Source organism: Urocampus carinirostris, chromosome 8, assembly GCF_059441175.1.
Source record: "Urocampus carinirostris isolate Australia breed hairy pipefish chromosome 8, RoL_Ucar_1.0, whole genome shotgun sequence".
Classification (NCBI taxonomy): Eukaryota; Metazoa; Chordata; class Actinopteri; order Syngnathiformes; family Syngnathidae; genus Urocampus; species Urocampus carinirostris.
This window is the reverse complement of record NC_142356.1, coordinates 31,171,761-31,187,166: the sequence shown is the minus strand read 5'-3', so window position 1 is coordinate 31,187,166 and position 15,406 is coordinate 31,171,761. Positions and strand designations below refer to the sequence as shown.

Sequence of the window (15,406 nt, the reverse complement as noted above, 5' to 3'; positions counted from 1 at the left end):
TGTCCAGTCTGAAGGACATTGCCAGCTTGCAGTACCACAATACAGCCAACAACATAAAGGACTCCCCTCACTCCAACCACCACCTCTGTAACTTGGTGCTCTCTGGTAGGCGCTGCAGGTTCCTTAAATCCAGGACTGAAGGCTCAGAGACAGCTCAGACTCAAACAACCACGAAAGTACATGAATTTATGTCTTGCCAGTTGTAGATAAAAATTGGTATTGCATAGCAAAGAGGCGTCATGTCTTATTCATCGACTTATTTGTGATTTTCTTTTTGCTGCTGTATGTTATTGCACTATTTTTCTTTGCACTATTATTACGATGCACTATTTCTCACCGCACTATTGCAACTTGGGCCATTTTCTAAGCATTGCTTTTTTTGTATCTTATTTTTCTCTTTTAAGTCCTAATTACGTGTTTATATTGGAGTGCGATGTCTAATCTCGATGCAAACAATGTTCACTATCGTTATTAATAACGATAAAGACAATCCTGTGGTGTCTCTTGGGCAAGTACACCCTGGCAGAACGTTTATTTTGGGTAGGTATTTGCTCCCCCACATGAAACATATACAGTAATGCTTTCCGGGGTTTCCAGGAGCAGTAGAAGCCTTCTGTTCTGACTCAGAGACAGCACCTTCATCATCTGGTTGCCGCTCTCTCTCAGTGCTGGGTCACTGATATATTCTAATAAAATGATTTATTTATGTCGTTAACTGAGTCCAATTAACAATACTTCGAGGAATTAAACCTGGTAATAACACAGTAACAACACAGTAATAATATGCAAAGTTGTTATTGTTTAAATACATATTAAACTGGGTGTTTTTTCCACTAATTAGTAACAAAAAGTTGTTCTCAGCTTGGAAAGGGTCGGAGACGCCTTATCCAGTTGTCTTTTCCAGCCATCACTTCGCAATTTTGCCGGTATGAGTAGTGCGCATGCTCACTGCCTCTTCCTGGTGGAGGAACGCGCAAGGAGGATAGCGGCTTCGTGCGTGTGTGCAGCCCCGCCTACACGTGCAGCTCACTTGTTTAAATGGTTAGCATCGCAATTTGACTGGGGTCTTTTGGACTGTTCGTTTGGGGAGTACCTTGTCAACTTCGACACCTTTCTGCATCCAAAGTTGCCCTCGTCACGCTGATTCTTCCCTATAAGTGAGTACTCTGCGAATGCTTCATACACTTGTTCAACGAGGTCTCTAAGAAAGAGAGTAATATCGTCAACGGTTTTGCTGCGTTTGCACAGAATGAAAAGCTCACAATAATTTGAAAGGAAGCGATAATATGTTGCGATCAGATACAATCAAAGCAAATGAAACCAATCAAAGAAAAGCTTCAATCGGCTACTCTTTCTTTGTGACACTTTCCAAAATGTTGGATGTATGTGTGTACAGATCATTTCAAATGGCATTTGTGAAAAACGGCACTGACCATAGCTTATGTAGAGTGATCACTCTAATCATCATGGAAGTATATTTCATTTCAAACTATTCAAATTATAATGAATAATGAGTTATCTTTAAATACCCTGAATTAGAATGATAAGAAAAATGAATGTTGCTCTTATGAAAGTCAGCTAAACTAAATATTTTCAATTGATTCAAAACTAACATCAGATTTCAAAGTAATCTTGTAAACAAATATTCAATGGCATTACCAATCGTAACAAAATGCAGCCCTAAATATATATAATATTCCCAAGTTGACATTATAAGGACTCTCCTAACCCTGGCCACCAACTCTTGGACCTGTTGCCCTCTGGTATCTGCTAAAGGTCCTTTAAAAAAAGTACTAGCGGGCCCTGATACAATTTCCTCTCTATGGCTATTGCCTCCTTAAACAAGTGTGCAAAACTGAAAATATACATATATCTTGCAATTTATTTGGTAATTTTTGTTGCTGCTTATGTTATTGCACTACTTTTCATTGCACTGTTGTTACAGTGCAATATTCTCTCATTGCAGTAGTATTATAACTTATTATAATTTATTATTACAGTCTTTTATCTTATTTTTCCTCTTTAAAGTCTTTATTACATGTTTACCCTGGGGTGCCATAACTAATCTTGTTGCATACAATGTTTCACCACCTTGATATCAATGACAATAAAGACTCACATTATTCAATTCTATTCTATTCTAATAGCAGCCCTATATACATTTAATAACCCCTAATTAGCCAGAATTAAGATATGTTTTAATTAATATTGTCCCGGCCATGCTGCAATTCCTAATCCATGCAGATTGATTTAGAGCTACTTAATATTGGGTTTAACAAAAACATGCCCGAAGACTGTTGTCAAACAATAGAGGAAATGAGTGGAATCCTTCACAGGACCCGAAGGCCACACAAATACAAGGGTCACCTCACCCCCCGGGTTGGTGTCTCTCTTTTTTTTTGTGGATGGAAATGAGAATTTTGTTCAACAACTCGGGGTCGTTTTCGCATTTATTTTAGCAGTGTTTTAATTGTGTCCACCAGAACTTTCAGATTAATTGACTGATATGACGCAGTTCTTAAAGGGGATTCAACCCCAATATGTCAGAACCAGAACAAATGGTAGACCCAAACCTGTAACGTTTCACTCAAAAGTTTATTGGGATATCGAGGTAACAAACAGAAGCGATCCAATGCTCGCTGGACAGGGGGAGCAAGCAGCTCACAGGATTGTAGCGTGATTGGAATGCGGAAGTGGATTTGCCGGAGCGGTAGATCGGAGCGTGATCAAATGGGCAAAACGGGTCGATAGCCGGAGCGGGAGATCAGAACGTGGTCAAACGGACAAAACGGGTCGATAGCTGGAGCGGGAGATCAGAGGGTGGATGGTGGTCAAAAACGCGTCAATAGCCAGAGACAAACGGGAAATCAGGAACAGACGAGTAGGATACGGATGAAGACGGGAGCCAGAGTCAAAGTGCTTGCCTTGCGTATGCAGAGGTTCGCTGACGGACTGACAAGGACTGACTGGAGTATTGGGTATAAATAGGAGGGGAATCAATCAGGCAACCAGCAGAAGCTGCGCCAAACGAGCGGGCACAGGTGAGTGCTATGAGTAATCATGACACAATATTTTATTTTTAATTGTACCATTAATAGTCTGAACATAAAAATCAAATTAATATGAGAAAGAAATCATGTTTTATGTTGTTATGTTTTGTTTCCATCTCATTGGGGCAGCCATTTCGTCTTTTATTTTAAACTGAAAATAAAATCGGGGCTCAGGTGAAAACCAACCATGAATTAGGTTCATAAAAGAGATGAGCCCTGATTTGTTATTGCATCGGTGGTGAGCTTCTGTGATGTCATCTTAGCAATCGGCACAAAGTAGGACTATTTGCTTTGAGTTCTCCGTTTGTTTTCACTGTTCACGGATCCCTTAACCGCCTGGGTTAGGGCACCACTGAGGATTTAACTCTGGACAGCTTTCTTCACTGTTGACGGTTCATGGCCTGCGTTTGCGTCATGGCAAAGTTGGCACCAGTCCATTCCTTGATGCTGTTGACCCAGTTCTTTTTTGGTCTTTCCTTTCTCCTTCCCCATTGGACTCTGCCCTGGAGAACCATCTTGTCCAGTCCTTAAAATTTTGTGACGTCACCATACCACTGACGTTTTTGTGTGCGCACAATTGAACACAGATCTTCCTTTGTTCTAGCCTGAGTAAAGACACATCTTGGTCTAATCTATACCTAGGTGGTATTTTGTTGCTGTTCTTTTCTAAAATGCGTAATTTATGGATTTGCAAAAAGAAAGTATTGAAAAGCGCTGGGTTTTTTTTCATTTCTCGTTGAATTCTTGTCAACTCTATTTCAGACGTATGTCCTCACCATACACTGTGATGTTGACACAATAGAAGTGGCTTAATCGCAAGTCATAGTGGTGAGGACAGTGTGAGAGTGTGAAGATCAGGCTGCTCATACAGGAAAAGTCTATTTGGTCTCATCATCCCAGTGCATCATCATCATCATCACTTCCTGATGAGAATATTTATTTACTGCACTTCTCTGTCCCCTGGTAATTTTTTCCACATCACTTTGGTTGGTTTAGTTTGCCTTGTCCCTGAGGCCTGGTTTTGTTTTCTCACAAAGCTTTCGGGGCTTTTTCTGCGTAGTTCCCACTCTATCTAAGAGTGTCAGTCTTGTACAGAGAAATAGAGGGAAAGGAGGTCAAAGCAGCAGGCCATGGAAAGCTGAGTTTACGTACATAATCCTAGAATCCTTAAATTATCTTTACAAGTTGAAAGGCCAAACTCATTTGACCTATCAAAAAGGCGCATACTTACATGCTTGCTGGACCTTAGCAGGAGTGTCTCGTGCATGCATTTAGCTTATTTTTTTCACTGCTGTCATTCTTGCATGACCCTTATAATTTAATCAGTGGCTATTGCATATAAAAAGCTGTTCCTATGGGGGCTAATGCGAAGCATGGCTATTAAAGTCCCAGGCACCCCGCTACTTTGCTGCCTTACTATCATTTTGAAGTAAACGACAAGGGCCGCTCGAGACATATTATTCCCTATATGGGCTTTGTTTGGGAGTTGATTCGCTTTGCTGTTTAGGAACAAGGCAGAAAAGAGACTTGCTCCAGTGAAGTGGCCCTTATATGGTCATCACAACACGAGACCAAAGCCCCCTCCAAGCAGAAAGAGGGGTGGGGTTAAGAGTTGAAGGTGTGCTTAAACATGGGTAATGTCAATGAAATGATAGCTTAGAGATGATAAACGTAATGGAAATCAGCTGATTTTAGGGATTTCTCAGAAAATGAGAGGGAAATCACCCAGGTTTGTGTGAAGGTAGAGTCCAGGTAAATTCGTGAATATTTGACTGCAAAAAGTTCGCAGTAGCATTAAGAGTTATAAAATGACAATGCATTACAGAACTTTAGGACAAATATTCACTGTGATCCTTTGGGAAGATATGTGTATGTCTACACTGTTTTCTTTTGTCAAATAATTTTCTTCATTTTTTTTCAAAAAATGTACTTGTTTTAGTTTCTTCACATGTAAAATAAGAACTAAACCCTTTTAAACACAGTGTATAGTACTACAGTAATCCCTTGTTTTTCATGGGGGTTACGTTGAATGAATGAATGAAAACTTTTATTTCAAACATTAAAATAAAAACAGGACAAAAACAATGTGTCAAAATAACGTCACATAACATGTTCGAAAAGGGGTAGTTAGAAGCAAATGCTTATTTTTCCTACCCCTTTATCTTCCCTATTAAATACATTTTACAAATCCTCCTTTCCTCTTATGTCTAATATAACAAAATCTCATGGATATACTTATTACATAGGTCAGATATCAATAATTATAATCATAACAATGTGTCATATGCAAAATCTGTGAAGTCGAAGCCTTTTTTTTTTTAATTGAATACAATTTTTAACAATTAAGTACTACACTATACCCTGTAACCAAATACTGTACTACTGTACCGTCAAATAAACATTAGACAATCATAATGCAGAACACAGTGCAAATTGCAAATCTGTGAAGTAGTGAAACTGTAAAAAGTAAACTCGGTTATAGCGAGGGAATACTGCACAGTATATGGAAAATAGTATTACTGTGTGTCATTATTTTTCTTATACTCTATTTTTAACATTTTAAGGTAAACTTATAAAATATCTCGACATACCTGTAAGCTAAAATATCTGATATGACAGAGTATACAAGCAATTTTTCTTATTGAGAATTATTTTCTTTTTACCTTAAAATAAAAAATAATAGGTAATTGATCAGGAATATAATGTAAAAACTAAAATTATCTGGCCTCGGAACAGGAGCATTTTTTAAAAATATATATTTTTAATTATTTCAATTTTATTTATTCCATAAAATGTATTAAAAAAAATCTCAAAGTAACTGTAATCTAAAATATTCAATATGGCGGGTATTATTCTAGCGATGATAAATTATATATATATAGGATCCTTTTATCTGGAAAGATGATTATTTTACCTATTTTTACTTCATGGTTTCCTACATTTACTAATTAAAAAGGTTGGTGGTTGTGGTTTCCTCTAGGTGTTTTTATGCTTGTCGAGTGTAGGGAAACACTGCAGTCATATTTTTGGGATGCTTTTTAAAAATTGTGTCAACCTCTCTCATAACCAAATGTTTTGTTCTTAAAATAAGCCCACATTTTCCAACTTACATGAGGTTTGTTTCCTGTTTTAATATGGGTTTCTGCTTGCCTCACCAGTCGGCCCCCTACCTGGTTCAAAAATGTCCAAGAAAGGCCCAAATGAGGACGAGAAGTTCCTCTATGTCGACAAGGACTTCCTGAACAGCCCCATGGCTCAAGCTGACTGGGCGGCCAAGAAACTGGTGTGGATCCCTTCGGACCGGCACGGCTTTGAGGCCGCCAGCATCAAGGAGGAGCACGGCGACGAAGTCCTTGTGGAGTTGGCCGACAACGGCAAGAAAGTGACGGTCAACAAGGATGACATTCAGAAGATGAACCCGCCCAAGTTTAGCAAGGTGGAAGACATGGCCGAGCTCACCTGCCTCAACGAGGCTTCGGTATTGCACAATATCCGGGAGCGATACTACTCTGGCCTCATTTATGTAAGTATGCACCTAAAAAGATCCAACTTGACGCATAAATATAAAATTTTTGTTATTGGTCTCTATTCTGTTCCTATCACACATGGCAGAAGTGACATGGCGTCTGGTGAGGCACAGTCAGATTTACAAATTAATGAACCTACAGCTTATTCATCATTTGATGGCAGAGCAATGAAACAATATATAAACTGTAGCATAGAATAAAGAATATAATACTGTCTTACCATAACTTATTAATGAGGTCTATGCGGGTCTTTTTTATTAATAAAAGCATCAATTGATGGGTAATCCTACATTGTGGGGGGAAAGAAATCCATGCAACGAGAAAGAAATTACTGGATGGCTCGACTTGCTGTTAGCTTGTTAATACTATCTCTAATTCTATTGTCTGGGGCTGAGGTGTGCGGCAAATCAGATTCCTGTGTTTCACTATCGCCCTATGCCATGAAGCAAGAGTTACTGGTGATTAAAAATATTAATGAGATTCACTTATTTGGAAAAAGGAAATCCCAAATTTTTGAAGTTAAAAGAGAAACACCGAATCGATATAACCATTTAATATGTTTCAATTCTCTATTTCCATTGTGATAGAAAAAGCTGTGCCTCACCTGCTTCCCCTGGCTGCACATCAATGCATAGCAGGCTGTGATTCCAACAGATAGCAAACATTAATGAAGAAAATGTCTTTAAAAGTTAAAATAAGGTTGAGGCTTTACTCTGTTTGCCTTTCAGATACATTTGTGTTCATTTTAGATTTTGTGAAACTTTGTAAAAATAAGACACTTTCCATGAAATCAAATGAAATGAAATGATCTGCATTTATATAGTGCTTTTCAAGTCAATGAAGACTTCCCAAAGCGCTTTACAATGTGCTTCACATTTACCCATTTACACACACTCACACACCAATAGCGGCCGTGCAGCCAGGCAAGGCGCCAACCTGCTTTTTGGGGGCATTAGGGGTTCAGTGTCTTACCCAAGGACACTTCGACATGTAACATGGAGGAGCCGGGATTCGAACCTGCGATCTCTTGATCCCAAGACGAGCTCTACCTCCTGAGCTAATGCCGCCCCAATATATGACAATAAAAGACCATCTTAGCTGCATACCGTTAACTTGTTACCTCACACAAAAACGCTAGTTTGTAAAAGTTTGACTTTGTTGGATGATGCGTTTAAATCAGTCCGATTATGTCCAAACTAACATTGTACAGTTCTTATAGAAAACTTTCAACCAACCTAGAACAGGAAACGAAAGAGCATTCAGCTGCAGTAGGTGTTGCTGGGATATGTCACTGAAGGCTTTCTAGCAAGCACTTCCTGATTATTAGTGTCATGTGACCAAGCCCCACCAATTGAAATATAAATAATATTAATCATGGGATTTTAATGCCACAAAATGTATAACAGTTGACAAGTCATCTGAGACTATGCTATGACCCTTTTTCTTTCAGACATACTCGGGCCTGTTCTGCGTTGTGGTCAACCCCTACAAGATGTTGCCTATTTATTCTGAGAAAATCGTTGAAATGTACAAAGGGAAGAAGCGGCATGAAGTCCCCCCACACATCTATTCCATCACAGACAACGCGTACAGAAACATGATGCAAGGTATGGCCTCTCAAAGACGATAGCTGTACAGTAACCGTTACAACCTTGGCAGTAACTCGGTCAACGTACTGCCAAATTTGAGACTCAGTGTTTTGTAGAAGCGGCCCTTGAATTGCTGGTAAGGCTTTGGTTATTGTAAACGAATCTAAGCTAGCTCGGCCGTGGTCTGACCTTAGCTGCCTCGCTTTCCCATGGACTCTGTTTCGTGTGTGCCTACTGGGGGTCGGGCCCACTGGAAGTCTAGCTGAGGCGCCGACGTTCCCTCTGAGGAGTTGGTGTCTTTGTTGAGAGCTCGGTGGGCGTCTGTAAAGTGTTTCCTGTCAACTTGTCTTTCTTTTATTCCATCTTAGCAATTTGGTAAAGTGTAATGCAATCACCCCAAAAATTAAGAGGCCATGTCCTGCAATCCTGTTGATAGACCCAATGAAGTATGTGGCCAATTTTGTAAGTCCTGTTTAAGGCCCACCACCCTGAAAACACCCGATCTCAGGACACTAAGCAGGGTTGGCCTGGTTAGTACGTGGACGGAATATCGAGTGCTTTAAATCTGTAATTTGGCACACGCTCTGCTCCAACAGCAGTGACTGTACCACGCCCGGGTCTGCTTTCTTAACAAAGGAGGGCTTATACAACATATTTGGATAATGGCATTGTGAGGGTTTCTTATACAGTCCTCTCCTGTCCTTCTTGTAAGTTCAAAATGCATTGATGTATTCTCCCTATTTGAAGGTCTACTAAGCTATTACTTTATCACATTTATGTTAGAATAATATGCACATTTCAAAACGCCTCCTTTCACTTAAGCGCTTCATTACTGCATAAAGGAAGGAAAAAGTAAATAGGATTCAGAATTACAAACCTAAGTTCCAAACCGATGCTGCATCTATTCTAATGCTTCAGCTTTCTTCTGCTACATTATAAACATTTGTCTTCTGGAAATATCATTTGCCCTTTTTACTTGTTTTACCTTTTTTTCTTAATGGTGATCTGGAATTGTTTGCTTTACTTCTGTTCATAGAAAACACAAATGAGACTGACTTATAGCTTAACTTGGCACAGAACCAAGGGCTCAAGGGGAAAAAAACAATACAGTAGTAGTTCCTAATCTTATTATGTTATAATTTGGATAACATACTAAAATAATATTATTTTTAGATTACATCGAGACTTGGCAAGTCGTGTCTCTCAAAGCTATTTAATCATGATGCGCTGTCTCATCCCTTCACTGAGCATTAGTGAAGTGTTTCTATTGGCGAGGATCTGCTTCTCATGCCTGATAGGCATCCTGATGGAAGATCAAACAATGTTGCGAGAGAAAAAAAACAAAACAATTACTCAATTTACTACTCCCCATTACCTACATTAGTTTGTACAACTCGACAAGTTCTGTCTACATCTACTTTATTCTTTTGGACAAAATCCAGCTCACTTTTTATAGAGTGAGCTCCTTTCTTGGACAAATACTTCATGTACACCGTGAAGATTGTCGGTTTCAACAGATCTGTGTATCACTGTCATGGCTGTGCAGTGGGAATAAAAAAATAGATTTGCTTGTGTACGTGTTTAGTTTCTATAGAAAAAGACACCATAGCATTCTTTTTCCATCCCAGAAATAGCCATCTAAGTAAACTTAATCACAATAAAAAGTCAACACCATCAGACTTTTTAGTAACATGTCAAAAAAATATCAGGTTATCTGTGATTGCACTTACAAGTATAGTCACAGTTATGTAAAGTAGTGCAGAGTTTAAATAATTCTTAGCCTTGTTGGCTTGTTGCTTCAGATCTTCATGCTTAAGGGAATAAAAATTACCTTTGAGAAAGTTATCCTAAGCTGTAGATTCACAATATGCGGCTCTATACAGCATAAATGAATCGGTGTCATTTTGACCCACTGTAAATATAAAGCAGACATAGGTTTATAACACGCTAAAACCCACTGTTTTTCTGTTTTCTGCAGATCGTGAGGACCAATCCATTCTCTGCACGTGAGTACAAATCTGCCATGAGAGTACTGTCTCTCCATTTATTTTTTCGCCCTGGACCGTTTTTCCATGATGTCACTCAATGGCTTTTGTGTGCTTATATCGTATCTTGCACTTCCTAGGATTGTTCAAAAATGCTTGGGCACATTTGTAATGAATCAAGTGAATTATTCTACGCCCTTGAGAAAAGCACGGGAAAAGGGATTTATATCATAGTTTGATGTTTGAATTAAAATTGAAAAAGGGACTCAAGCTGCATGATTTGTCCACAAATTCTAGTTTGCTTTGATATTTATATCTCGAGAGTCCCTTTGGGAATGCTTTCAAGTGACTCTAGTGTTCTCTGATGACTTGCCTCTCAGACTGTTGGTCCCAAATTTGGCCTCCAAATTGACTCGGAAAGCAGATTGGCAGTTAGGCCTACATCTCATCTACTTTCAAGGTATTTATTAGCTGCTGAACTGACTATCTTTAGGCCAATGGCGATGAAACCTGCCCCCTGCAATCATAGTCCTGCCTTTCTCTCCATGTTTCCCATCCCTAAAACAGCTTGGGAAACAGGATTGTTATCTGACTTCTATAGAACTTGCTTATAAGCTCAAGATGTGTTGAATGACAGACAAGGGAAAAAATTGTGTAGAGAAATGTGGATCAGTTGAAAATGATTGATTGATTGATCGAAGGTTACATATTTTGTTTTTTACAGTTAGGTTCTGTTTGGTACAGTTGGATTAGCTGTGGCTCGAGAGTTGAGAGGTTTTTCTTTGTTTTTACAATGTTACAATACACACCGTCAAGCTGATCATTGCTTCTTAATTAAGAAAGTTAGACGTCTTACTCATTCTGTATTGTTTTATTTCAAATCCATCCATCCATCCATTATATGTACCGCTTATCCTCACTAGTAAAATCAAGTCATGTTTATTTGTATAGCCCTCAAAGGAGTCTCAAAGGGCTGCACAGATCACAGAATATTGCAAACTATTAACAAATCTAAAAATGAATTCCTTTCTGGATACAACAAGAATGGTATGTACAGTCAATATATTTAATTGTAATAAAGACTTGATAACTTAATAACTATCCATCCATCCATCCATCCATTATCTGTACCGCTTATCTTCAGTAGGGTCGCGGGGGTGCTGGAGCCCATCCCAGTTATCTTCGGGCAGTGGGCAGGGGACACCCTGAACTGGTTGCCCGCCAGTCGCAGGGCACACAGGGACAGACAATCTGCTCGCTCATTCACACCTAGGGACAATTTGGACCGGCCAATTAACCTGCCATGGATGTTTTTGGAATGCGGGAGGGAACGGCAGTGCCCAGAGGAAACCCACGCAAGCACGGGGAGAACATCCAAACTCCAGACAGGAGGTTCGATCTCATGACCTCAGAACTGTGCCGCACACGTGCTAACCACTGCTCCGCCGTGCTGCCAATTAAATAACTATTTTATCATAAATGCTTGTTCTTTTAGTTTAGTTAAAATTTTAAGTATCTCCTTTGCAGAACCATTGATCTATTTCAGTGTGTGAGTGTGTTGTAACCAAGATACACTTTTCTTTTATTAAAAAAAAAATTCACTCGGGTGGCAGGTATTCCAAATCATTGAGATGTTTATCCCAAATACTGAAGCTATACATATGGAGCCAAGCAAAAAGAGGACAAAAAGCTATAAGCTTTCTCCACTCAAAATTCTAAAATTATACAAAACTGTACAAAACGTTATTTTTTTTAAATCCCCAATTTTCTATTCTTCACACCCTTTCCAGGGTTTTTCTCTAGTATTCGCTGGTCTGCGCCCTAGATTAGGAAACATTTGCACTCAAGGGAACCACTATAAACACGTTGAGACACACAAGATTGAATAAATGTAAGAAAATCCCATTAACTTGACGTGCAATCTTTTAAAATGATAACTTGGAATGACCTGAAACACTTGCCCAGTAAAATTGCAGCGGTAACATGACCATTTGAGTTAAAACTACAACTGCTGTAAAACTCTACAGGCCGTTGGGGCCTTATATGGCAGAAATGTTGCTGTCGAAGAACATGGAATGTCATGTATAACGTGAGCGCCCGTGCGAGTGTCTGCATGCGCTGTACGTTCAACGTCTGTGTTATTTTCACTGCAGCCATCACGGAACTGGCTACTATGGCGAGTAGCCACTTCTGCATCTACCTCGGGTTTTATTTATTTTGAAATTCACCTATTACTTCGTTTAATGTATTTACGAAAAATTAGAATAGACATGAACCAACGCCGTCTTAAAGTATGCAGGTTCCTTGAGATTCATGTGCACATAAATACTCTTAATATAGTATATGTACATCAATCAGTATTTGTAGTATTCTTAATGCTGAACACTAATTTACTACTGAGCTAGGCATTAATTTATTTTGATTAAGCAAGTGATGTAAAAGTTCCTTTAGAATGTATCTAGCACTCACAGGTTTGTCTGAACACTCCAAAAAGTCTTCTTTGTAAATTTAGAATAAAAAGGCGTATAAAACAAGTAAAAAGAAAATCATGTATTTAAGTAAATTGCAATGATCTTTTCGTTTCTATTTATTTTATGATTTTTTTTTTAAACAAATGTTGGAGGTAAAACAAGATTATTTACATAATTTGAGAATAATAATCCATTGGACTAAGATAATTTTATATTTTATACATACACGTTCTAACGTTATTATTTCATGTATCATAATCTATTTTATTCCAACAATTATTTAACGGGACATTGTGTATTATTTAGCGACTCCTAGTGGTGAAAAATAATATATATATATTTGTTTTAATTATTGATTTGAATAATAAGAAAAAATATTGTTTTTTTTATGTACTCGTAGGTGGAGAAATGTATTCGTATTATATAACGTAAGGGTCACCAAGAGGGAACGGATATAATTGTCCGCTATCTTTCTGCTATGGGTACCCTCAGGGGGCAAAAACCTTGTGGAAAAAAATAGTGCAAAAGATAGGAGAAAATTGGTACAGTTTAGTCACTTTGAGTGTATTCTTCCTTGTCCTTTTTAGCACTTGTTTTTGGTTGCACTACACAATATAGCGGCATCTAGTGGTCAAATATTACACAGTGTCCTTTCAGAAAAATATTTTGGCAAAAGATGGAATACATTTTATTGGAATCTGCCAAAGTTGGAAATGAATATTTTATTTGTGTTACAAAATATTTAGATAACTTAAAATATTTGTTGGTGTCTTTCGACCACCTTGTAAGTAACCAATAGATTCAAATGAGATCTTTACCTCACTTGGTTTATCATAACCAATTTATTCCCTCGTCAGTTTGAACACCATTTTTTTGTACTATTTTGTGGCATTAGGGACGTCACAACCATTTAATCTGATTGAAAAGCCGTCCCTTAACTGGTCAACAGACTTATCTTTAACCATTCTAAAAACATTTTTCTCTATAAACATTTACATTTGGTCCTTTTTAAATCTTGTTCTTTTAAAAAGTATTTTCAGTATGAGCTAAAGAATGTACCGGGTAGTCTACCCCTGCTTTATCAGATAAGTTTGCTCTTAGCAGTAAAATGAGAAAAGTTATGCTTGAAACGAGCAAAATAATGTGGAACAAGAATTATTTTTTTAAGCAGTGAAATGGATGTTGTGACTTTATAGCAGATGTGCACAGGAAAAAAATAGATTGAACAGGCTCCGACCTTCCAAGCACTACGCAGAGCCTCCCATGCCTTTTAAGGAGCCATGAATTCAATAGCTGGTGGCCCTGGGATTGTTCAACTCTGATCTGTGATGCATTTTATAGATTAAAATGGAGTGAGCATGTCTTTAAAGGGACAGTGCTTATGATTTTGCGCCTGCTTGTGGTGAAGAAACTTAATTAATTACAAAATCTCAACAGTGATTCATATAATAAACAAATAAACGTGAAGTATCGGATAAACTTGAATTTTTTTAAATACTTGTCGGTCAAGAAATGTATTTGACGTAGCATGAGGTTTACCTAGTGGGAGTGGACCTTATCGTCCGCCATCTTGCTGCTATGGGTAACCGAAAAACTCAAAAAGGTTGGGCGAAAAAACGAGAAGTGAAATTGTCACTTTCAGATTCCGTAGTTTGTATTTGTGTGCTTTTTGAGGACTCGCTTTCGGTTGCACTAAACCAGGGGTGTCAGACTAATTTTAGCTTTGAGCCACTTGGTAGGAAAAACATTCTCATGGGGGCCAGACCAGTAAATAAATGGCATAAAAAGTGTGCTTTAGCTGGAAGGCTGAGAGTGTTTTTAGAGGCTCACAATTAAATTATGATTCAAAGATGTTAGATTTGATTTTAAAACAATTATTAGGCTCCAAAACAATGGAACCAATTTTCGTAAAAATTTACACAGTTGTACTCTAGGGCTCTGAGTGTCTACCAGTAAGTACCAACAAAATCAGTAAACAACTGCTTTTGTGTACAAGCAGTTCTTGATCTGCATGCTGTCATGCTGCTCTTTGGCACTCTCTAGTGGCTCCCTGGTGCTTTTTCAACAAACCACGGCTCCAACAGCCTCGCTCAAGTAGAATGCCCGACAACGCCAACCCCGGCAACTTCATGTCCGGAAACGCAATGCCGGGACATTATGCTTGTATTATAGAAAGGAGCTTAGGCCTCTTTAAACTTCTGCAACAATACCTAAGTGCTATTTTTTTATTGATGTAGATTTCGTATTACCTTATCCATGGTTTTTCTCAATGTTCTCTGGTTGATTAACGTCAGAGAATCCAGTTACAGTGGGTGGTTAGGAAGGGCGTCTAGTTTTGGCGATATCCAGTGGACATATTTAAAACTGAAAGTCGTTGTTTGCCTGTTTTTTGTGGTTCTCTCAGCATGGTCTCACAGGCCACATAAAAATATGTGGCAAGCCACATTTTGCCCGCGGCAAACATACAGCATCATACGCATCATACAGCGACATTATATAATGCCAGTGTCAGAAATAACGTCGGTGGCGTGCATCTTTTACGTCGGGCGTACAACTTACACAACGTCTTTGCCCTGGTGTCCGGTAACTTTTTGTCATGAGTTTCAGACACTGATAACGCACAGACTCCCTTTAAGTTTTACAAATTCTACAATGAATACAAATGTGTCCCATTAAGAAACACTCTTACAATAAAGAGCGTTCAAAATAAGCTTTTACCACATGTCTCAGCCAGGAGGATACTATATTTTTTTCTTCCTCTTAATGGTCTCACCTTGACATGTT

General features: G+C 38.5%; 1 protein-coding gene across 1 annotated transcript in view; it reads left to right on the top strand.

The window, feature by feature from the left end:
• The first annotated feature begins 1,032 nt into the window (after positions 1-1,032).
• Positions 1,033-15,406, top strand: part of LOC148361629 (uncharacterized) — a 48,678-nt gene continuing 34,304 nt past the window's right edge. Inside the window, exons 1-4 of the mRNA XM_088342378.1 lie at positions 1,033-1,157; positions 6,209-6,573; positions 8,028-8,184; positions 10,145-10,172. Of these exons, the coding sequence (XP_088198504.1) occupies positions 6,232-6,573; positions 8,028-8,184; positions 10,145-10,172 (527 nt within the window). The 5' untranslated portion in view covers positions 1,033-1,157; positions 6,209-6,231. The remainder of the gene's footprint in view (positions 1,158-6,208; positions 6,574-8,027; positions 8,185-10,144; positions 10,173-15,406) is intronic.